This window comes from Rhinolophus hipposideros, assembly GCF_964194185.1.
Source record: "Rhinolophus hipposideros genome assembly, chromosome: 20".
NCBI classification, from domain to species: Eukaryota; Metazoa; Chordata; class Mammalia; order Chiroptera; family Rhinolophidae; genus Rhinolophus; species Rhinolophus hipposideros.
In genome coordinates, this window is record NC_138066.1 from 18,459,213 (window position 1) to 18,484,479 (window position 25,267).

The 25,267-nt window shown below is 34.6% G+C and overlaps 1 protein-coding gene across 10 annotated transcripts in view; it reads left to right on the top strand.

Annotated features, from left to right (window-relative positions):
- NF1 (neurofibromin 1) overlaps nucleotides 1-25,267 on the top strand; it is a 198,798-nt gene that overhangs the window by 77,474 nt on the left and 96,057 nt on the right. For 7 of the 10 annotated variants that reach the window (XM_081029818.1, XM_081029823.1, XM_081029819.1 and 4 more), the window contains 11 exons: nucleotides 2,442-2,882; nucleotides 3,249-3,388; nucleotides 3,646-3,768; nucleotides 4,221-4,304; nucleotides 5,029-5,145; nucleotides 5,697-5,878; nucleotides 6,000-6,211; nucleotides 8,101-8,262; nucleotides 8,383-8,486; nucleotides 10,665-10,800; nucleotides 21,484-21,546. In XM_081029818.1, the coding sequence (XP_080885944.1) occupies nucleotides 2,442-2,882; nucleotides 3,249-3,388; nucleotides 3,646-3,768; nucleotides 4,221-4,304; nucleotides 5,029-5,145; nucleotides 5,697-5,878; nucleotides 6,000-6,211; nucleotides 8,101-8,262; nucleotides 8,383-8,486; nucleotides 10,665-10,800; nucleotides 21,484-21,546 (1,764 nt within the window). The remainder of the gene's footprint in view (nucleotides 1-2,441; nucleotides 2,883-3,248; nucleotides 3,389-3,645; nucleotides 3,769-4,220; nucleotides 4,305-5,028; nucleotides 5,146-5,696; nucleotides 5,879-5,999; nucleotides 6,212-8,100; nucleotides 8,263-8,382; nucleotides 8,487-10,664; nucleotides 10,801-21,483; nucleotides 21,547-25,267) is intronic. The other 3 variants (XM_081029824.1, XM_081029826.1, XM_081029827.1) reach the window with 1 other exon arrangement.

The following is a 25,267-nucleotide window of genomic DNA, read 5'->3' on the forward strand; positions in this document are numbered from 1 at the left end:
GAGTAGGAAGGATGTTCCAATACCGTTATTTATTTACTGGCTAAAAACTCCCTCACAGACAGTGCCCTGTGAGCTGGTGCATTGTCGTGATGCAAGAGCCATGACTTGTTGGTGAAAAGTTCAGGTCGTCTAACTTTTTCACACAGCCTTTTCAGCACTTCCAAATAGCAAACTTGGTTAACTGTTTGTCCAGTTGGTACAAATTCATAATGAATAAACCCGCTGATATCAAATAGGTTAGCAACATTGTTGCAACAAGTTCGCGAACTTCATTGTCAGACCTCGTGTAATATGTTCAATTAATATCCGAATTCACTATGTCAGAGAATGGAACGACATTATTAAAGCCGTATAAGACAAGGGAAACCTGAAATTGTACCAATGAAACAGAACTGAAAATCAAGACACTTGTGGTAATCATTTGAGCCCCAACAAGAAGTATATGAATATGTAGCAGAATTCACACTAAAGATAAAACACAAACCTAATTCTTTATGCACTACAGAAGTCTTCGACACAAAAGCACCCAGATGGAAGAACAGTGGCATTATCAAAATGTTTATATTTCAGCTTAAGTTTAACTTCACTTATTTTATTTAGTTTTCTTTATGTATACTATCACACAGTTCAAGAACATTTAACTCTAATTTGAAAACAGAGTAATCACCACTGTGTCCCCAGAATCAAGAAGATAATAAAAATTATTCTTTTAGAGGGGATCTAATCAAAAGTGCTTAAAAGTACTGAAAAAAAAAGCAAGACTGTGTGATAAAATATGAACCCTGTGAAGGAAAAATCTTTAAACCTAATATGAACACCATAATTACTAAACAATGGAACAAAAGAACTCTAGCTGAACCTTAGCTGCTAGTACAGTATTCTGTAATGCTTTAATTCACTTCAGTGCCAAGTACAATGTCTGTTCAGTTTGAACACCTGGCCCAGATTAAGGAGACGTATAAGTGATATTAGATCCAAATTCTTGATCAGTGAAGGAAATAAGTCATGTCTTAATGACTATGGTGTCTCAACTGTGCTGCAGCCTAAATGCAGTAAATATGCTGAGTACTCAGTGGCCCTTCTGCTGTCAAAAAATTCAAATCACTTGGCACTGTTTGATAATCTCAATATGTAAATTTGGTCCAAATATATGCTCAACCACATTATTGCTAATAAGGCAGTCTGCAAGCTCTTTGGCAACGGAGGTTTCTGTGTCTGATACTATCGATTCATTATAGCTCACATCATTGAAGGTCTGAAGTTGATTCATTATCTCAGCTAGTCCAGCCCACCTCATAGCCAGAGTAAGTGACATAAAGTACTTAAATGCAAGATCCAGGCTTTCTTTATCAAAGCATAGTGTTGTATCCAATGGTTCTTTCACTGGGGCCCATGTTAAGTCAGCCATGTTGCAAACCATCCTCTGTCTGAACTCTTGATCAGAGAGCCTGGATAAATACCTTATCACATAGGTCCTAAAAGGGAGAACGTGCTGCATGACAGCAGGGATATGTAACTATATTGTCATATTAGATACAACTGTAATAAATGCATCTGCTACGAGAAATGGCAGTTTCAGGAGTTCTATATTTAATGCAATCCTTGAGTGAAAAGCCATTTTCCCCACAAAATCAACATACGTAATGAAGCAAATGCAATGATACTTCTACATCGTTCATATCACAGAGTGCCCCTAATATGTTGCTTTCTTGGGTTGATATACTCTCTGTAGTAGGATGAGTATTATGCTTGTAAATAGCATAAAAGGGAAATTGAATTTGAAAAAAATTTTGCCACACATAATAAGAGTTTTTCCTTCTTATCTGTACTCCGTAAACTAAAAGGATCAGAACTCTGAAGATTCCTCCTTAGCCAGATTGCAAATCTTACAAAGCTTTTTTCTATTTATTTTTATCTTCCTGTACTTCCTTCATTACACTCTCTTTCTGTATTCAGTGGCTCTTCTGCTTGATTAGTCTCATCTTGCCCTGGGGAATCTATGTTAATAGTAGAGCAATGTTTACAAAGCTGGTCCCAGAGCACTTGAACTGGACAGTCACTAAGTTAATAAGCACACACACCACTTGGTTAAAAATCTCCAAATGCTTGTATTCCTTAAAGCAGGATAGACATTGTTTCTGTGTCCAAGAATTGATAGAAGCAAATATTTTGAGAGTGTGTTCCTTTCTGAGCTACAATCCATCACCACCTTTTATATCTCTGTTTATCGCTACCCTCAATTCTGGAAAGCTCATCCTCCCTCAAGCAGTAATCTACCTTGATGTCAGAAATGTTTCAGAAATGGCACAATGAAGACTTCGATCTTTAAATGTAAAAAATGTTCTTTTGTTGTGAAAAAAATGTCGGATGAAAAGTACTTTGTCAAGTGTCTCCATCAGTGCAGGTTGAATTCACGCTTTCCATAACTATTTTGTGTTTAGGCTGCTGAAAGCCTTCACAAGACCATTGTTAAGCGACGAATGTCTCATGTGAGTGGAGGAGGATCCATAGATTTGTCTGACACGGACTCCCTACAGGAATGGATCAACATGACTGGCTTCCTGTGTGCTCTTGGAGGAGTGTGCCTGCAGCAAAGAAGCAATTCCGGCCTGGCAACCTATAGCCCGCCCATGGGCCCAGTCAGTGAACGCAAGGGTTCCATGATTTCAGTGATGTCCTCAGAGGGAAATGCAGATACACCTGTCAGCAAATTTATGGATCGCCTGCTGTCCTTAATGGTGTGTAACCATGAGAAAGTGGGACTTCAGATACGGACCAATGTTAAGGATCTGCTGGGTCTAGAATTGAGTCCTGCTCTTTACCCAATGCTCTTTAACAAATTGAAGAATACCATCAGCAAGTTTTTTGACTCCCAAGGACAGGTAACGTGTGCTCTGTTTTATTTTCCACCCTTCTCTATGAATAGTGTGACTTGTTTGAAATAATGACTTTTTTTTTTTTAAGATTATTTAGATACTGGTATAAACATTCACTCACAATTTTAAAAAATAGGCAAAAAATTGCAGAAAAAAGAACCCTCAAATGTGGGACCAGTTTGCTTTTTAGGAACTCTGGTGTGTGGGGTTACGAATGTAACGTGGGTACGGGTGTGAGTGGATCTGTGTGCCTGTTTGGATATGTGCCTGTCGGTGCATTTCTGCATGTGTGTGACACTTAGATCAGGCAACTTCATCTCTGTGGTCTGTCTGCTGTGCACTGATTCCAGATATATTTTGTTCTTTGTGTAGGTTTTATTGACTGACACCAACACTCAATTTGTAGAGCAAACCATAGCCATAATGAAGAACTTACTAGATAATCATACCGAAGGCAGCTCCGAACATCTGGGGCAAGCTAGCATTGAAACAATGATGCTAAATTTGGTCAGGTAAGCATTCTACTGAAATATAGCAGAAACCCATTGGTTTTAGTAGTATTAATGGAGTAACTCGCCATCCTTTTCTTGATTGCACCCAAATTAGGGTGGGACAAGAAGGTAACCAGAAGTTGTATATGTTCTCGGATAAATAAAATAAAAATCTTGCAATTTTTATCATTGTTTAATTATTTTACTTAGAGACTAAAGCATTAGAAAACATTCTGTTTATCTCTGATAATTTTTTGAATGTTTCTGTGTCTAAATAGATATGTTCGTGTGCTTGGGAATATGGTCCATGCAATTCAAATAAAAACGAAGCTGTGTCAGTTAGTCGAGGTAATGATGGCAAGGAGAGATGACCTCTCATTTTGTCAAGAGATGAAATTTAGGTGAGTTCTTAAAAGAGCAAAATAGGGTTTTCTAAATCTTATTATGATAAATGAAGTACAGAAAAATAGGTACCTGGTTATCATGGGAAGCAGGTGGGGGTGGGGTGGAAGAGGAGCTTTTCACATGTTTCTCTTTCTCGTCATGTCTTTTCAAATTTCCCAAAGGTTTGTGCCTATGCAGTGCTCCTTTTTTCTACAATTATACTATAGTTGGGTTAAGAATTTGATTCTGTCTCCAAATTGAAAACATAGCTAAGGGCTTCTGTGGAGGATTGGTATCCAAGTTGCCTGTGTTTGTTCCCTTCTGTTAGATTTGTGATAGCAGTGTATCTCTTTTATAAAATTGTCATATTGCCTCAGTGATTTGGCACGTTGTGTGCACTATTTAAAAAGGTGCATGTGTGACTTTAAAAACGTGGTTTGCTATTTTCATTTTCTCTGCCATTCTATAGGAATAAGATGGTAGAGTACTTGACGGACTGGGTTATGGGAACATCGAACCAAGCCGCAGATGACGATGTAAAATGTCTAACAAGGTAAAAAAGAGAATGACCCTTAAGTATTAGCACATTTATGCTAATTACTACTTCATCATAGCTATTCTACATATAGTTTATGTATACTGAAATTGTTTTTCTGGATATCAAACTTTTGCATTTAAATTATATAAATGTATTCCAATCTTTACTATTTTTCTTTTTAACTGAAATACTTTGAGTAGAAACAAATGTGTTATGTTTGGAAAGTTAATGTTGTCTATTTAGGAAAGATAATATACAGTTATTGGAAAATAAGATATAAGAAGTGTTAGATTGTATTTATTTATGATTAGATAAATAAAAGCATTATTTGTGAAACTTGCTTGTTTTGAGTCATTCTAAAACGCAAATGCTTGAATTTGCTCCAATGACAAATACTTATTGCCACATATCAGAAAATAGTTAAACACTGTGAACTACGTAGTAACCATTCACATATATTTCTTTGGCCAGGTTTGGTTTTGTGGTGCATGCTTTTGATTTAAAGTAGTTATTGCCAAGATTACTTTGTGGAAAGTTATTATCGCCCTCTGCTCCACTTGAAATGTTTTTGCATTCTGGGGTCTGCATATTAACTCAGATTATTTAGGCTGTCCTAATAACTTGTTTAATGAAATAGGTAGTTCCTAAAGTTTGTTTCTGTTAGGAAGGAGTTTACTTGAGGGGAAGGTGGGTTGCAAGAACCTGAAAGACTTATGGTCTTTAAATTTTTTTTCTTCAGAGATTTGGACCAGGCAAGCATGGAAGCAGTAGTTTCACTCCTGGCTGGTCTTCCGCTGCAGCCTGAGGAAGGAGATGGTGTGGACTTAATGGAAGCCAAATCACAGTTATTTCTTAAGTAAATTTCAGTCACCAAAAGCACAAAGCAAAAACAAAGTCCCACACACAACAAAACAAAGTGTAATCAAAGTGGTAAATGATTATAGTTAGAAAATGGACACATTACTTTGGTATTATGGCCATCAGCTGCTGTCTCATAAAATATAACACGCTCATGAAGCAATATTCCCTATGACAGGAGTAGGATAGGAAAACAACTGGTTTTTAAAGAAAATAATCTGATCATTGAATTTGTATTGGCAACATAAACCAGATCACTGATTTGGACCACTAATTTTATATGCTAAATATTAAAAGTAATGCATTTACCAGGAAACAATGCATCTATGTGGTGTTTGTGTTATGAAATATGCACTGGGCTTTGTCAGGATGAAGTCATGTTCATAGCATACTTCCTAATGAGTCACGCTGGCCGATTATCCCAAGACTGGAGAGATGCGGTACCCAGTACCGCTCATGTAATGCTCATGCTATGATTTCAGAATGTCTGATTAGCTTTCTAGTTGGTGTGGCCTTCACTGTATAAAGGTCAGTCTTTCTGTTTCTCAGGTATTTCACGTTGTTCATGAACCTTTTGAATGACTGTAGTGAAGTTGAAGATGACAATGCACAAACAGGTGGCAGAAAACGTGGCATGTCTCGGAGGCTGGCATCGTTGAGGCATTGTACAGTCCTTGCCATGTCCAACTTACTCAATGCTAACGTGGACAGTGGCCTCATGCACTCCATAGGTGAGCTACAATGAGATTGCATACAGAAATGTAAAGCATAGAGAATCGGCACGTAAAATTACCAGTAAAATGACTTCAACAAGGCCATGTTAGTAAATTCGCATCTGTCTGTCCATATTAGGTTTAGGTTATCACAAAGATCTCCAGACGAGAGCTACATTTATGGAAGTTCTGACAAAAATCCTCCAACAAGGCACGGAATTTGACACCCTTGCAGAAACGGTGTTGGCAGATCGGTTTGAGAGACTGGTGGAGTTGGTCACGATGATGGGTGATCAGGGGGAGCTCCCCATAGCTATGGCTCTGGCCAACGTGGTCCCTTGTTCTCAGTGGGTAAGTTCCTGGAGTAAGTGGGAAGGAAGAGTGCCTGGCACAGAGCAGGTGGTTCAAAATTCACTCATTCCATGAGTGTTTATTGAATGAATTGCTAAAATTTTAGAGCTGGAAGAAACTTCAGATATTATTTGAGTGGTTTTCAGCTTGTTGGGAAGTGGTTGTAGCTTCTAGTTCTCACTGGTGTTCTTACTTTAATTTTGAGGATCTTATTCCTCATACTTAAAGTAAAACTCAGACTCTTTACTTGTCCCACTGAAAATTCCACTTAAACACTGATTGAAAGAAAATTAAAACCACTGGTCTGGTCTGGTGCCTTCATATATTAAATGAGATAATTAGAGTTAAATCTCATATTTAGTCGTTAGTCATACTAGAACTAGAATGCCAGGCTTGTGCCTGTTTACTATCTCCAATTCATAACTCTTCTCTGTAATGCGTTTCAGTTTTTTGTTTTTCGTTTCTTTAAATTTAAGTACTTGATTTGCATTTGAAATTGTGGTGTTGTTTACTTTAAACACTGAAGACATATTATGGCTATTTGGCTTCTTAATAAAAAATTTCCTAAAACAATACCATTCTTAATAATAGATGCTAAAAATTTGGAAAGGGTTGTCCCTTTCCATGTTAAAAAGCTATTTAGTTTATATTGTACCCCAAATTATTTCAGTTTAGTAAATTATAACTTATAAGGTAATCTGTTGTTGCCTGTAGATTTATTTGTGATTAAAAACTGTAGGATCTTGTTCCTCGTACTTAAGGTAAAGCTCAAACTCTGGCCTATAAGGCTCTATCTAGTTTGGGCCCTGTCTCATTTCTGACCTCATCTTATGCCATTTTCCTTCTTGTTCACCAAACTTAAACCACACTGGCCACCACACATGGTAGGGTTAGTTTCACCCTAGAGCACTCTGACTGCTGCTGTGGCCACCTCTGCCACCTGGAATGCTTCTGCCCTTATCTCGTAAATGGCCAACTTCTTGTTATTCAAGTTTTGGTTCAGATGTAACTTTCTTAGCTCTTTTCGGACGAATCAAAACTACAGCCACATTCATTCTGTCACATTACCTTGTTATATTTTCTTTGCAGCATTTATTCACAATGTGAAACTATTGTGTTGATTTGATTACTTATTCTCATTCCAGAATGTGAGCTCCATGAGAAAAGAGACCTTGGCCCCTGTTCTCTCTAAATCTCTTCCCAGAATGTGTGGTTAAACAGTAATTTACTCTCGCATCATTTTTCTTAAGTATACCAAAAAATATTTTACTATGGGAAAGCATGAGGGTTATCATTTAGGTACTAGATGGGAATTAGCCTCCTACCCCTGCTTTGTACATAAATCTGGCTAATCTCTTGGTTCGGAATGCACAGCCCAGGTCTTTTTCCTGATTTCCTGCAAGTCTTGTAGTCTTTCCAATTTTGTTGTTTCTCTGCCTAGTCTGTGTTCAGTGTTCACTGAGTTTCCCTGACCATGTGAAAAGAGAGTAGAGCTCTTGTGGTCACCAAAATCTTATTCTTGCTCACTGATTTTCTGAGAAAATGATTTGTGCATATCAAACTGAACTCTTTGCCATCATCTTCCCTTTCTACTCTTTCATTTTTGCCATACAACTTAAACTGAATGTGGATTTTTTTCTATCTCCTGGTGAATCTTAGGCCTCTCTTACCTTTCATCAGTTAATCCTTAGAATTAACAGCTACTGTAGGTATTTAGGGATAGTCATTTACGTATAGACATATGTACATGGATAAATCCCAGGGGAAAAATTAATCGGTCACCATTTACCTCAATTTAGCATGTGATTGGCAATTTTGGATTTGCCTTTAAGTTTCCTGCTTGAGAAAAAATGAGGTGTTCACACTAACACAATTTGTTTTGTTCTCAGGATGAACTAGCTCGAGTTCTAGTGACTCTCTTTGATTCTCGGCATTTACTCTACCAACTGCTCTGGAACATGTTTTCTAAGGAAGTAGAACTGGCAGACTCCATGCAGACTCTTTTCCGAGGCAACAGCTTAGCTAGTAAAATAATGACCTTCTGTTTCAAGGTTTGTAGTCATTCATCTGTTTTTGTGCCGAGGTATGTCAAACAATGACTATGTACAGAATGTACAGAGCAGAATATCTTTAATGCAACATAATAAATTCCCGTTTGTGTATTTCTTTAGGTATATGGTGCTAATTACCTACAAAAACTCCTGGATCCCTTATTACGAATTGTGATCACCTCCTCTGATTGGCAACATGTTAGCTTTGAAGTGGATCCTACCAGGTTTGTCATCCTCACATCCATTCCTGCTCTCCATGTTGTCACTACCGCTGCAATGGTGGAGGCACTCTGCAGTGGTAGGGACGTGCCCTCACAATGTCTCCCCTTAATTCTTAAAATTAGTCTTTAATTATGAAAGATACACAAAAGTAATTTTTCTTAAAAAAAGACAATTACAAATTTCAAACAACAAATTCCTTATAGATCAGAATTAATGGAAAAGCCAGCAAGTCATGATTGGCATGTGAGAGACGAGAGTTCTGTTGCTGGAAGGTACTGTTTTAGAGGGATACCTGAAGCAGACTGCAGCATACCTGCTGTTATGTGGACTCATTAAGAAAAAGTTCCCACAAAGTAGGCAGGAGCTGTCAAGGTTTCTAGGGGTTTCTTCTTGCCTTGTTAAATAAATTGTTTATCTTTCATACCACAAACATGCTACATCCTCCATAGCTCAGATTTAAATTACTATTGTAGCTTATTAACTGATCTCCCTATATATACTCTCCATATTTAGACCAATCTCTTTTTAGTTCTCCACATATTCCAAGTTCATTTTCTGCCTCTGGCTTCCCAGCAACCACTAGCCCTGTGAATTGATCATATCTAGCTATGGTTTGCTATTGCGCTTTTATCTTTGAATTATTGTACTCATTACCTAGTATGTGTATGTCTTTCCCCTCTTTGGAAAGGTCACAGGCCAATTGTTGAATCCTCTGCACCTGGCACTAAGAATGGCAATGGTAGACGCGTGTAAATGTTTTTTTGAACTGAACTGAGTACCTGCGCTGCGTACTCCCTCTTTCTGAAATACCCTTACTTCTCTTTGCCTATGCAAGTTCTAGCCCTCCTTTGGAATTCACCTATCCCATGGAATCTTTCTGCCTTATATCCACAGTAATTTTTGAACTCTTACTGTATCCATATGCTGCACCACTCAGAGAGCTGCAAGGAATGATGACTTAAATATCCAATCATTTATGTAATATGTAAATTAGTATAGGAATCAAAATTACTAGTTAAGAGATTGAAAACAAGTATTTACTGAATACTTGCTTGGTAAGGTACTGTGCTAGTTTTAAGTGGACAAAGATGAGTGCTTCCTTTCTTCAGGGAGTTTACAGTTTAGTAGAGGAGATAAGACACATAATAAGTAGTTGTGTAGTGAATTTCATAGAGGATGTGTTTTAAGAATTCAGATTATGCCAGTTGGGAAGCTTAAGTAAAGCTTTGTGGATTTGATAGCCATTGAATGAAATTTAAACCCCACAAAGTAGCAGGATTATTATTCCTGTCTTATTGATGAAAAACATTGAGGCCCAGAAAAGTGCAGTATCTTGACCAAGGCCGTAATGATCAGTAATAATAGAGTTGAAATTTAAACCTAGTTAGTCTGCCTCCGGATTTCCGCCTTTAATCACAATACCAAGACTTTAGATTTTAGCAGTTATACTGAAGAACTAGCAACCTGATTGAATGTGGCGAGTAATGGAGTGCAGCAGGCAATGGTGACATCAGAGGTCGCTAGAATAAGGTGACTGAGGCAGTGATGGTGCCATTGGCAACATGGGGAGTACAGGATAAGACATCAGAGCAGGAGAAAAAAAAAGTCAGCTAATTTTGGGTAAACTGAGTTTTAGGTACTGGTGAGAGGGAGGGATGCCTAGCAGTTAGAAATAGCAGACTGGACATGAGAGGCAGTTAAACATAGAGGACACATGAATGGCCACAAAATACACGAAAGCATGTCTGACTTCACCAGAAGTCATTGAATTAAAAGTTAAAAACATGAGATGCCCTTTATTTATATAAGGGTGGTTAGTTAGCTCAGTTGATTAAAGTGCGGTGCTCTTAACAAGGTTGCTGGTTCGATCCCCACATGGGCCAGTGACTAGATTGAACTAGATTGAAACAACTAGTTGACTTAGAGCTGATGGGTCCTGGAAAAACACACTTAAAGAAAAAAAAAGTTGAAAAAAAAATCATATACTAAATTTATGACAACATAAGGAACCAGTTTTTAAACACAGTTTTCAAAATTGGCTTTTTCATAGTTGGTTTGTTCAAATCAGGATCCTGCAAAGTCCAAACATTGTATTTGGCTGAATGTCTCTTAAGGAGTATCTTTGAAGGAGTATGTTTGTTTTTCATTGATTTTACTTTTGTTTGTTTGTTTGTTTATAGATTAGAACAGTCAGAGAGCCTTGAGGATAATCAGCGGAACCTCCTTCAGATGACTGAAAAGTTCTTCCACGCTATCATCAGCTCCTCCTCGGAATTCCCCCCTCAGCTTCGAAGTGTGTGCCACTGTTTATACCAGGTATGCTTATGGTTAGAAATTACCATTATTATTCCAAAGCTGAAGAATGTTTTACCAAAGAGGAATTTAGCTGCTCTTAGTGGATAGTCGATAAACTGAGTCAATTCGTATGAGTAATACATTAAGAATTGTTGTTGGAATTGGCTTTGAAAAAAATTTAGATATTGCTGAGGAAACAGTTGGAAGTATTTTAAGGAGGTACTTTAAAAATAATAAATTTTTCTTGCATTGAGAGCAAGTTTAAAACACACCAAATTTATTGGGTATAATGAACGTGGTTGAAATGAGATATACTATGGCATTTTGGGGGGTTATTTTGCCTAAATTACTCATAGGGTCTTTAACATAGGAGGCAGGTCTACTCCTTGCTTTTTGCATTGTGAGGTGCTTGACCTATAATTTTGATTTCTTCATTAAGTTATAATGTGTTTGTGTCAGGTTTTCCCAAAAAAGACTGTTCATTTTATGTGGAATGCTACTTATAAAATATATTGCATCATCATTCAGATAAAATTATTAGATTTGCTAACACTAGTACTGCAAATAATGCTTCTGAGTTCATATGTCCAACATCATCTCCTGCTTGCTGAGGAAATTAGGTCTTTGTTTTTTTGTGGCTTCCACTGTGTTTTTGAATTGCATGTGGAGTTTTAGGAATGATTTATTCATTCCAAGGGAGATTAATGCAAATTCACTTATCCTGTTTAAACGGTGATTCTGGAAGGAACATTAGTAGGTCTGGAATTTGGCACTTCAGGAGAAATAATTCATACATTTATAAAAACCCATGCCTTTGTGTCTCTTTCTTTGCAGAATCATCCCCAGCCATTTGTTTTTTTAGCACAGGGCTTCAGTTGCTTAGAGACATTAGCAAGATCAGTGAAATTATCATTTTTAAAAGCTGTTTCAGGCTTTATATCACACAAAATAAAGTTTAAGCTAAAAATACTAAAAGGAGACAAAGAAGGTCATTATATAATGATAAAGGGGTCAATATATCAAGATGATATATTAATTGTAAACAGTGGGGGTGCCAAAAAATGTATACAAGTAGACACTTTGGTCAACATTGCTCAAGCAGTAGTTTGCTGTAATCAGAAGTGTCTGGATGCTGATGGTAACCACTCTTTTAATTGCAGAAGTCAAATGTGACTTGTATTCATCTTTTGTTATTGGTATATATTGAGTATCACAATTTTAATACAGTTTTTCTTTCTTAAAATGTGTATACCTTTTTTTTTGGCACCCTCTGTATTTATGTACCCAATATTGGAGCACTTAAATATATAAAGCAAAGACTAACAGAGCTAAAAGGAAAAATAAACAGTAGTACAATAATAGTTGGGTACTTTTATACCCCACTCTCAACAATGGATGAATCATCCAGAGTCAATGAGGAAACAGCAGAGTTAAACAATACCATATACCAAATAGACCTAATTGACATAAACAGAACATTCTGTCCAACAACAGCACAATACACATTCTTCTCAAACATATATAGAATATTTTCTAGGATAGACCATATGTTAGTTCACTAAACAAGTCTTAACAAATTCAAGAAGATTGAAATCATACCAAGTGTCTCCTCTGACCGCAATAGCATGAAACTAGAAATCAATAACAAGAGGAAACATGGAAAATTCACGAACACATGGAAATTAAACAATACTGCCCTGAACAACAAATTGATCAAAGAAGAAATTAAAGGGAGGAAATAAAAGAGTTTCTTGAGATAAACGAAAATGGAAACACAGCATTCCAGATCCTGTGGGATGCAGCAAAAGCAGTTCTAAAAGGGGAACGCAATAAACACCTCCATTAAAAAGCAAAAAAATATCCCAAATAAACAACCTAACTCTATACCTTAAGGAACTAGAAAAAGAAGAACAAACTGGAACCAAAGTTAGCAGAAGAAAGGAAATAATAAAGATTAGAACAGAAATAAATGAAATAAGTAAATGAAAAACAATAGAAAAGATTAACCAAACTAATAGTTGGTTCTTTGTTAAAGATAAATAAAATTGACAAACCCTTAGCTAGACTAACCAAGGAGAAAAGAGAAAGGATCCAAATCAACAGAATTATAAAAGAAAAAGGAGACATTATAACTGATAGCATGGAAACTCAAAGGATTATAAGCAGCTATATGCCAACAAACTGGACAATCTAGAAGAAATAGAAATTTTTTTAGAAACATACAAATTTACTTACTAAGACTGAACCAGGAAGAAATAGAAAATCTGAATAGACCAGTTACTAATGAGGAGATTGAATCAGTAATCAAAAGAAGAAATGCCCAGAACCAGATGGCTTCATTGGTGATTTCACCAAACATTTAAAGAAGAATTAAAACCAACACTTCTCAGACTCTTCCAAAACATTGACGAGGAAGGAATACTCCCAAACTCATTTTATATGGCTAGCATTTTCCTGATAACCAGAACCAGAAAAAGACACTAATAGAAAACTACAGGCCAATATCCCAGATAAATACGTGCACACATTCTCAATACAATAGTAGCAAACAGAATTCAGCAGCACATTAAAAGGATCATTCACCGTGCTCAAGTGGGATTTTTTTTCTGGGATGCAAGTATGGTTCAACATAATGCAAATCAATGTGATACATCACATTAATAGAATGAAAAAAAAGAATCATATGACTATCTCAATAGCCACAGAAAAGGCATTTGACAAAATTCAACATTCATTCATGATAAGAAAACACTTAACAAATTTGGCATAGAAATATGCCAAATTATATTATATCTCAACATAATATAGGTTATAAGGACAAGCCCCCAGCTAACATACTCAATGGTGAAAGGTTGAAAGCTTTCCTTCCAAGATCAGGAACAAGACAAGAGTGCCCATTCTCTTCACTCCTATTCAGTATAATACTAGAAGTTCTAGCTGGAGCAATCAGGCATGAAAAAGAAATAAGTGATATCAGAATTGGAAAGGCAGGAGTAAAATTGTCTCTGTTTGCAGATGACATGATTTTGTATATAGAAAATCCTAAAGAGGGCAGCAACAACAAAAAATTGTTAGATCTAATCAGTGAATTCAGTAAAGTTTCAGGATACAAAATTAATGTACAAAAGTCAGTAGTGTTTCTATACATTAACAATGAATTTTCGAAAAAAGAAATAATCTATCCCATTTACAATACATCAAAAGCAGTAAAATAGGAATAAATTTAATACAGGAAGTAAAAGATCTCCACTCTAAAAACTTTAAGACATTGATGAAAAAAATCAAAGAAAACACAAATAAATGGAAGATATCCAGTGTTCATGAATTGGAAGAATTAATATTGTTAAAATGTCAATAGTACCAAAAGCCATCTATAGATTCAGTGCAGTCCCTATCAAGATTCCAAGGGCATCTTTTACAGAAATAGAAAGAAAATAAACCACTCCTGAAATTTATGTGGAACTGCAGAAGACCCCAACTAGCCAAAGAAATCTTGAGAAAGAAGAACGAAGCAGGAGGCATCACACTTCCAAATTTCAAGTTATGCAATAAAGCTGTAGTCATCAAAACAGTGTGGTATTGGCATAAAAACAGACAAATAGACCACTCAAAAGAATCAAGAGCCCCAAAATAAACCCAAGAATATATAGTCAATTAATATTTGACAGGAGAACCAAGAATACTCAATGGAGAAAAGACAGTCTTTTCAATAAATGGTATATGGATAACTGGATATTCACATATAAAAGAATGAAACTGAACCCATAGTTTACACCACTCACAAAAATTAACTCAAAATGGATTAAACATTTAACTATATGACTGAAACCATGGAATATCTAAAAGAAAAAATCGGAATAAAGCTTCTTAAAGGAGGTCTTAGTAATGATTCTTTGGATATGACACCTAAAGCACAAGCAACATAAAAAATAAACAAGTGTGATTGCATCAAACTAGAAAGCTTCTGCCCAGCAAAAGAAATCATCAACAAAGTGAAAAGACAACCTACGGAATGGGAAAAAATATTTGCAAACCATATATTTGGTAAAGGGTTAATATCCAAAATATATAAAGATCTTGTACAACTCAATAACAACAACAAAAATAATAACCCAATTAAAAAATGGGCAAAGGACCTGAATAGACATTTCTCCAAGAAGATACATGAAATGCCAACAGACAGATGAAAAGATGCTCAACATCTCTCGTCTTTAGAGAAATGCAAATTAAAACCACAGAAACATAAAGCTGCAGTGAACATTGGAGCACATATATCTTTATGGATAAATGTTTTCAGATTTTTTTGGTATGTACCCAGGAGAGGGATTGCTGGGTCATGTGGTAATTCTATTCTTAATTTTTTGAGGAACCTCCACGCGGCCTTCCATACGGCTGCACCAGTCTGCATTCCCACCAACAGTGTATGAGGGTTCCTTTTTCTCCACAGCCTCTCCAACACTTGTTCTTATTTGTCTTATTGATGATAGCCATTCTGACTGGGGTGAGGTGATATCTCATTGTGGTTTTTATTTGCATTTCTCTGATGATTAGTGATGTTGAGCATCTTTTCATATGTCTATTGGCCATCTCTATGACCTCTTTGGAGAAATGTCTATTCAGGTCCTCTGCCCATTTTTTAATTGGATTGTTTGTTTTTTTGTTACTGTTGTGTGAGTTCCTTACATATTTTGGATATTAGTCCCTTATCGGAAGCATTGTTTGCAAATATCTTCTTCCAGTCGGTTGGTTGCCTCTTTATTGTGTCGATGGTTTTCTTTTGCTGTGCAGAAGCTTCTTAGTTTGATATAGTCCCATTGATTTATTTTAGCTTTTATTATACTTCCCTTGTCTTTGAGGTCGAATTCACAAAATCCTCTTTGAACCCAAGGTCCGTAAATTTAGTACCTATGTTTTCTTCTGTGTAGTTTATAGTTTCAGGTCTTATGTTTAGGTCTTTGATCCATTTTGAGTTAATTTTTGGCTCCTGGTGACAGATAGCAGTCTAGGTTCATTCTTTTGTACGTAGCTTTCCAATTCTCCCAGCACCATTTATTGAAGAGGCTGTCTTTTCTCCATTGTATATTTTTGGCTCCTTTGTTGAAAATTATCTGTCCATATTCATATGGATTTATTTCTGGGTTTTCAGTTCTATTCCATTGGTCTGTGTGTCTGTTTTTCTGCCAGTACCATACTGTTTTGATTATTGTTGCCCTGTAGTACAAGCTGAAGTCAGGGAGTGTGATACCTCCAGCATTATTCTTTTTTCTTAAGATTGCTTTGACTGTTCGGGGTCTTTTGTGGTTCTATACAAATCTGATTTTTTTCTTTTTTGGTTCTATTTCTTTAAAAAATGCCATTGGGATTTAACGGTTTTTTCATTAAATCTGTAGATTGCTTTGGGTAATACAGCCATTTAAACTACGTTGATTCTTCCAGTCCATGAACACAGAATGTCTTTTCATTTCTTTGTGTCTTCTTCAATTTCTTTTAAAAATGTCTTATAATTTTTACTGTATAGGTCTTTCACATCTTTTGTTAAGTTTTGTTTGTAGGTATTTTATTCTTTTGTTGCAATTGCAAAAGGAATTGTTTTTATTTTATTTTTTCTGAGATTTCATTGTTAGTATATAGGAATGCAATGGATTTTCGTACTGTTGATTTTGTAGCTGGCAACATTACTGTATTCGTTTATTGTTTCTAATAGCTTTCTGGTGGTCTTTAGGGTTTTCTATATATAGCATCATGTCATCTGCAAAAAGTGACAATTTTACTTCTTCATTCCCTATTCGGATGCCTTTTATTCCTTTCTCTTGCCTGATTGCTCTGGCTAGGACTTCCAATACTATAGAAACAACCAAAGTGTCCTTTGATAGATAATTGGATAAAGAAGATATGGTATATATACACAATGGAATACTATTCTGCCATAAGAAAAGATGAAATAGTCCTATTTGCGACAACATGGATGGATCTTGAGATGATTATGCTAAGCAAAATAAGTCAGACAGAAAAGTCGAGTGCCATATGATTTCACTGATATGTGGGATATAAAACTGAAAGAAACAAAGGAACAAGACAAATAAAAAATCAAAAACTCATAGACATAGACAATAGTTTAGTGGTTACCAGAGGGTAAAGGGGTGGGTGGTAGATGAGGATAAATGGGATTAAATATGTGGTGATGGAAGGAGAACTGACTCTGGGTGGTGAACACACAATGTGATATATAGATGATGTATTACAGAATTGTACACTTGAAACCTATGTACATTTACTAACCATTGTCACCCCAATAAACTTTAATTAAAAAAATAAACACAATAAGATACCACCTCATACCTCTAAGAATGGCTATCATCAAAGCAGCAAGAGATAACAAATGCTGGTGTGGATAAGGAGAAAAGGAAACCCTTTTGCCCTATTGTTGGGGTTGTAGATTGTTGCAACCACTGTGGAAAACAATATAGAGAATACTAAAAAAATTAAAAATATAGCTACCATATGATCCAGCAGTTCCACTTCTGGGAATATAGCCAAGGAAACAAAACACTAAATTGAAAAGGTTATCTGCACCTCCTGTGTTTGTAACAGCATTATTTGCAATAGCCAAGACATGGAAACAACCTAAGTGTCCATCAATGGATGAATGGATAAAAAAGTTGTGATATATATATGTATGTATATATGTGTGTATATTCCATTTTATATACATATATAAAATAATGAATATTATTCAGTTATTAAAAAAGAGGAAATCCTACCATTTGTGACAACATGGATGGACCACGAAGACATTATACTAAGTGAGATAAGTCAGATACAGAAAGACAAATACTGCATGGTCTCACTTATATGTGGAATCTAAAACAAACAAATTGATAAAGAGATCCGACTTGTGGTCAAGAGACCAGAGGTGGACAGGAGGGAGAATTGGAGGAAGGTGGTCAAAGGTACAAACTTTGAGTTATAAGATAAGTAAGTACTAGGGATGTAACGTACAACATGATGACTATAGCACTGCTCCATGATATATAGGAGAGTTAAGAGAGTAAATCCCGGAATTCTCATCAAAGGAGAATTTTTTCCCCTGTTTTCTTTCTTTTTGTTATATTTAAATGAGAAGATGGTTGTTCACTGAACCTAAATCAAACCCTCATGCTGTGTGCCTTAAACAGGGATGTATGTCAGTTATTTCCCAACAATACTGGGCAGGGGGAGCTATAATGTGTTTTGGGCAGGTTTTCCTAGGACAGACAGATTTGTTTATTTTATGTAAAATGCTATTTATAATATATATTGTATCATCATTCAGATCTTGTAGTATTAGACTTGCTAACACTAGTACTGCAAATAATGCTTCTGAGTTCATATGTCCCCAGCCATCACCTACTAGCTGAGGAAATTAGGTCTTTGTTCTTTTATGGCTTTCACTGTGTTTTTGAATTGCGTATGGAGTTTCAGGAATGATTTATTCATTCCAAGGGAGATTAATGCAAATTCACTTAGCCTGTTTAAACTGTGATTCTGGAAGAAACATTAGTGGGTCTGGAGTTTGGGATGGGTTGGTATAAGGAGAAAGAATTTATGTATTTACTAAAACCCATGCCTTTGTGTCTTTGCAGAGTCATCCTCAGCCATTTTTTTTCTTTCTTTTTTTTTTTTGGTAGCACAGGGCTTCTGTTGCTTAGAGACAGTAGCAAGATCAGTGAAATGACCATTTAAAAAAGCTGTTTCAGGCTGCTCTGTGGGAATATGCCCCCCATTCCTACTTATAAAGATGTATCTGCTGTTCCTATAAAAAACTTTTCACCATATACATAGATGGTAAAGCATACTTAACATTAAAACTCTCAATTTATCACGACCTTTTCAAAATAGCTCAGGGAAGCTTAGAAGAACCCCACATAATTTTTTGAGACTATAGGGTGGTTTAGTTATACCATGAAACTTAATACAGTGAATAATGTCTTCTCTTAAGTTTGGGCATTATTCAGGTTTCTCTTTAAATCTAACTCAGTAATTCTTCTGTTTAAAAGACAAGAAATGATGAGCACATATTAAAAATAGTCTGGGTCAACTTCTTGGTTGGCCTAGTCATAGCTCTTTTCAGAGAGCCATTAGATTTCTCAAGTGGCTGTGGCTTTGACTTTCACTGGTTAAAAGTGAATGAGTACTGACTACATGATTACATGGTCTAGTAGATTTTAGTAGAAATTCTTCCTGCGGTTGTCACCCAATAAAAAAATAAAATGTTTTTTATTTTATCAGCAAACTTGTAGTCCAGTTTGAGACCATGATTCTGATAAGGTGAAAGGAACAGGGCTTGGCACTTAGTAAGTACTTAGGAAATATTTAATAAATGAATAAAGTCAGCTACGCCTACCACCCAATTAAATCAGATTCTTGCCAGCTTTCATAGTTAGAAGGGAAATGGTGAAAATAATTCAGAAAACAGAGCCAGGTTATAATTGGTAGCTTATTAAACACTGTGTGCTGTGCTTTTAAAAGCAGTTCATAATAAAATATAATACACCTGAATTATCCTATTAAAATTTCACATAAAATTATTCCCTTAAAGAACATTATTTAAATGTTGTATTATTTTGAAGCATTGGGTAAATTTATTGTTGGAATGTAGAGTACTATGGAGCAAAGATATACTATGTTATTTATAAATAAGATTTTATTTTTTTAATAAGTGACTGATAGGGAATTTTACATTTACTAGTTAAAAAATAAAGATAGGGAAAAAAGTTTTGATCTCAAGATATTCTTTCATTGCATCTCCTTTCAAATGTAGTTTTCTCCTTAGTTTGCTCTTTTATTTTTATTCATCTGCCTTCTTCTGCCTTTTTTTTTTTTTTTTTTTTTTTTGCCCTTTTGACTTTGGCAGTAATATAATGCCACTTTTGTACTTTTATGTTCGTCTGGGAAGGAATAGTAGTTGATTGTTTTGTTGTTGGGTTTTATTTTCCCCTAGTAAACATGGCTCCTGCTTTGAGACCTCCTGGCGAAATTTTGAAAGCTAAGTGAGAATATTGCTAGCTAATAAACTTCTCTGAGCTTTAGCTCTTTTTACTTGAGTTCATATTTTTGACTATTAGTCTTTTCCAAATCATGCTTTAAACAAATCTCTTATTTTATGTGCCTCCTTGTTTAGTGAATTAGGTTTTTATATTAGAAGAGCCAGCCAACTGTGAACAGTGTAGATTTGTAATTAAGGCATTTTCTCGTGTATTTATTTCTGCTTTTCCTTTTGATAGTTTTGGAATAATGAGAAAATAATTCCCAGAATGGCTATTTTCTTAAGTTATACTGAGAGAATTCTGAGAAAAGATAAATATTATTATTCTAAATAAGTATCATCTTTTTCCAGTAAATCTGCTCTCCAAGCAGAAATTTTAAGGCTGTAAATAATAGTTATATACCATAATTGAAAAAAGTATATAATACTGCATTTTTGTGATATATTTGGTTACTGGTGCTTTTGTATATGTAAGTTTAAAGTTTGAACCAAAGGTCCATGACAAAAGAACTGTGTCTTCATGTTTTACTGCTGTCTGCCAATGCCTAGGATGGTATCTAGTATGTGGATGTATAACTACTTGGGTGGACAGATGGATGAACAAGGGTTAAACCCAAGTTGTCATAGATGATGGTGTTGCATACACAGAATTCCTAGAATAAAATGCCATGTATGGTGGATTAAAGAATTCTAATTTGGTTTTTAAAATATTTTTTAAATAATTGTTGTGCCTCATCTAGTTCAATCAGGAGTCTTAATTTTAAAAGAACTTTGTAGCCTGTAAGGAGCTCTGATAGATGAAACCAATATGTCTCTGGGTTTTTGTTGTTGTTTGTTGTTTTGGGGGGGATACTTTTGTTTTTTTGTGTGTGTTTGTTTTGTTTTTTTGAGACATTCTGATATAAGTGGTCAAATATATGAAAATTTTTAAGTAGGCTTACAATTTTATTCTATAATTTTCTCTGCGGTTTCTTCACTTTAATATTAATGCTTATTTCTAGTCTAGCTGATAACATTCTTCTCCCAAATGTTGCAGAGCTTTTAACCTCTTCTGATTAGAACTTTTTCAGGAAGTGGCCTGCAATCAGAAAGAAAAACATGTGAAATTTAAGAATAATCTTCCTTAAAGAGAGAGAGATTTGTAGTTTAGAATCTCTAAGGTGACTTTTTCTATTATATTTAGTCATTTAATGTTTTATATTTTTAAATCAGTGGACTCTAAATTAAATGCAAGCTATTGAAAAAACTTTAAGTCAATTGAAGGATACACAGAGAAATATTTATATATCAAGAAAAAATCATGTAGACACATAAGTGTTTTATAGTGTGATCTACTTATAATCAACATCTTTTCAAAAGGTAGGAATTAACTGAAATGTAAATATTAAATATCCTCAAATTCACTTGGGGAGAGCTTTTCTGTGATTTATAGCCAGAAATAGTAGATATGATTGTCTCAACATTTCTTGCTGTTTATTTAGTGCTTTGGCTTAAAACTGTATTAAAAAATGGAAATCCAGAAATAAAATTCATCCCTCAAAATTGAGTTGATTTCTAATTTTTTGTTGATTCCATTTGTGTTACATTTGATCGCATAATTTTATGGACAAGCCAACGTTGTTTTTGTTGCTGTATGTAGTTGGTGCTGTGACTTGTTTGTGCTCATCTCTGTTCTGTAGGCAACTTGCCACTCCCTACTGAATAAAGCTACAGTAAAAGAAAAAAAGGAAAACAAAAAATCAGTAAGTTTGGAGAACTTTCTATTAGCTGTTTCTTTCAAAGCAAAACAAAAATCTTTTGCTGTTTGTTAAGAACATCTTCACTTCAGCCTATTTGACCTTCACTGTAAAATCATTCTACTAATTCTGGCACAAAATAGCTTTCATTTCAATTAACCCTGGAATTAAGTTACATTGAAACATTCTCTGTGTTCCTTTGGTTTGATTTATCCCAAAGGCATTTTGGGGGCATTTGTTGCATTGGATATACCTAGTCTAATTTTATTACTGTTATTTTTAAAATTATAAATGAATGCAAAAGAAACTTAATTTCAAGGCCTTAGGAAATGCTGATTCTCTTCATTCTTGCTTCTTGTTTGCAGGTAATGTGAGTGGTTTCTTTTTTCTAGAGATGAAAGTTTTTCTTAATTCTTAGAAGTATATGGAGGGAAAGTGTCACTTTCTAAACTTACCTAAAAGTTGCTAAATTGTAGTTTTTTACTCTATTATGTTTTTATCTAGACCATCCCAGCCAGAATTTAGATATTTGTGCTTAGATTATAGAAATCCTAATGGTAAAACCACTTTTACCTTAGAAAAAAATCATTATTAAACTATTGGGACTGAGAACATACTACTTTAAAATAAAAGAAAACTCAGTGAGTTTGTATTTGTAGAGAAACACCTCATTTTGCAAACATGATATGAATATACTTCCTACTTCTATGAACTTGCCCTGCTTTAAAAGGAAGAAAATTATGGTAGCCAAGATTATTTTCTTCCCATGAGTGGAATTTGTCCAAAATATAACATGCCTTCATTTTAAATTTGCCATTATCTGTCAGTTGGATTTATCTTTATCAGGCTAAGTATTTGTTCATGTAATCTAAATGATTTTAGAGAAAGATGTAAAAACCTTCAGGAGTCACGTAGGTAGTTTACTTAAAAAGATAATTTAGAATATAGTATACATTTTTCATCTTTGATTCCTTATCTAAGCTTTACATAGAATAAATTTCTGTTTTAAATTCAGGACTGAATTAAAATTTAGAGACATGATTTAATATCCATTCAGGATTTGCTTTTTGAGTTTGTTAAATAAATTTGATCAGCTGTGAGCAAATGAATTGGATTGGATGCCCATCTTGCTTAACAAAAACGTTTCTTTCTAATGCTTCCGCCTTCTAATTCTCAGCATACGTGGGTTTAACATAATATACACCATCACTGTTGAAATTAATTTACTGTCTCTAACACTCTTGTTTTACTAATGCCATTGTGTAGTATATCACATAAATTAAAATTCAGGCTTTCTGTGTTTCTCTAGAGCATGTTTTCTAGCCTTCCTAACATTGCTTTATTTATTAAGATTTTGTCTAAAATTGTTCCTTGAAATGTTTTTTCTACTAGTGTTATTTTCAGGGTTTTTTTTTTTTTTTTTTTTTTTTTAAGTTTCTGGGTAACACTAAGTTTTGGAATGTATTTCTCAGCACAGGTGATATGAGGTCCTCGTGGAAACAAAGGGAATCTAATTGGTAATTTGAGATATTTTAGAGCACATTCCAAAGTATGAAGACAGTATAGTCATTATAAATTTTAAATGTTGGTTTACGGATTTGTTGGCTTACCAGAATCTAATGATCTTTTCTTTTAAAAGCAAGCTGACTTTTTTTGGGTATATGTATCATGGATTGGAATATGTAAAATTTGTAGAGAAGTTTCTGGCTTCTGGTATATAGCTGTGTAGTCATATTATAGATGCTTCTCTCTATATGTGTTTCAAGTATATAATGTATAATTAGATCTCCTTTGAGAAGCTAATTGTCTGCTTCACTCAGGTAATTAAGCATGTATGGGTAGTGATCCTTTTGCTGATGGACAGTTTATGACTGCATTATTTGTAACGTTTTTACTATGGGGATTGAAGAGGATATTTGACTGGATAACTGATTTCAGCATATAGACTGGCCCGACTTTGATCTTTACACAGAATATATTTTTGATCTAAATTATATTTTTACAGATTAAAAAACAAACACTTGAGTCTGTGTATATTATGAGGTAAAAATACAGTGGTGTAAATTAGTAGTGAAAGAAAAAGTATTTATTAATATTGATTACATTTTACCATGTTTTTACCAGTGATAATATTGTATCATCAGTGAAATACATAATGAGATGATGCATGAAACAATGTGTCTTCCTGAGGTAGGGATATTTTGAGTTTTGACATAAATTATTTTTGAAGATGGTGAATGTGTAGTACTTTTTCACGTTTTACAACATTCTCCCTTTGGGAAATAATTCACTCAGATTTTCATTAAATTCTGAGATTGAGTAGTATTAAGTATAAATCAGGTAGAAATGTGAATCATATTTGAAAACTTTTTTGTCGTAGAGAAAACCAGTAAATAACTACTTTCAAAATGTATTTTAAAAGAGCTTTCCATGTATATATGTTATTGATTTTTATAAGATACTTTTGCAGCAAGCTAGTATTTTATAAATTAACTGGTTCTTTGGTAACCAAACTGTGGCTTTTAGCTTTTAAACCATTTCAGGATTTTAATGGATTAAAATGAATATATGCTAATTTTTTAACAACCTATTTGAAGTTAAATATAAAACCATTTTTAATACTCTTCCTCCTTGCTCATTCCTTAAAGGCTTTAAAATTTTGTAGGTTTGTTGATATGTTTCTTCTGTTTTGAGATTAAAATTTGGGAATTCTAAATTCTGTAGCAATGGTGGTCTGTGAACATTCAGAAACTGAAGAATTTTATCTATATGTATGCATATGTTCATTTTTCTGTTATTACTCCCCCAAAGGTTAAACACTATACTAGATTAGTAAAAGCACTTGAATTTTCTTCTTCATTTTATTTCTAAAACTGTTTTTCAGCTAAAAATAACTCTAAAACAGTGTTTAGGTTTTAAATCCATTCCACTCAGGCTGCTACATGTAGCTGCTTTCACCAGTTTCCCCTTATGTAAGTGTAAGGTTGTTCTTCATGCAGTGGCACTCTAAGTACTACGTGGTTTCCCCAAAAATAAGATCTAGTCAGACAATGAGTTCTACTCTGTCTTTTGGAGCAAAAATTTATAGTAAAATAAGACCGGGTCTTTATGATATGATATGATATGATATGATATGATATGATATGATATGATATGGTATAATATAATATAATATAATATAATATCGGGTCTTATATTAATTTTTGCTCCAAAAGACACATTAGAGCTGACTGTCTGGCTAGGTCTTATTTTCAGTGAAACACGGTATAACACAAAGGAAGCTTCCTGAACAGTGTAGCCTAAATGAAGGTGAGAATATATTAATTATAATTCATCTCTGTTATTATCTCTTACAAAGATTTTCTTTGGCTTAAAAAAATTACTCTCTAAAGTCTTATTTTTAATTCCCTATCAGATATGATAGAAAAGTATTTTGAGATTTTACACAGTGAATGCGAACACACACATTTAAAATGTATACCATGTGAAGAAATAGAATGAAATGAAATCATCCTTATTCTTTCCAGAGTTAATCTGGATTCAGTGAGCCATTGGAATTCATGACAAAATGTATTACTTTATCGCAGCATTGTGGAAAAAACTAGTTATGTGAGATTCTGCACATAAATCCCATTTTCCCCAATATCTTTTGAAATGCAGGTTTAGTCTTAGAATCCCAGAATATTGAGTGGAGTGCTGTGGTTTTGCCATTACAGTTACCACTGCT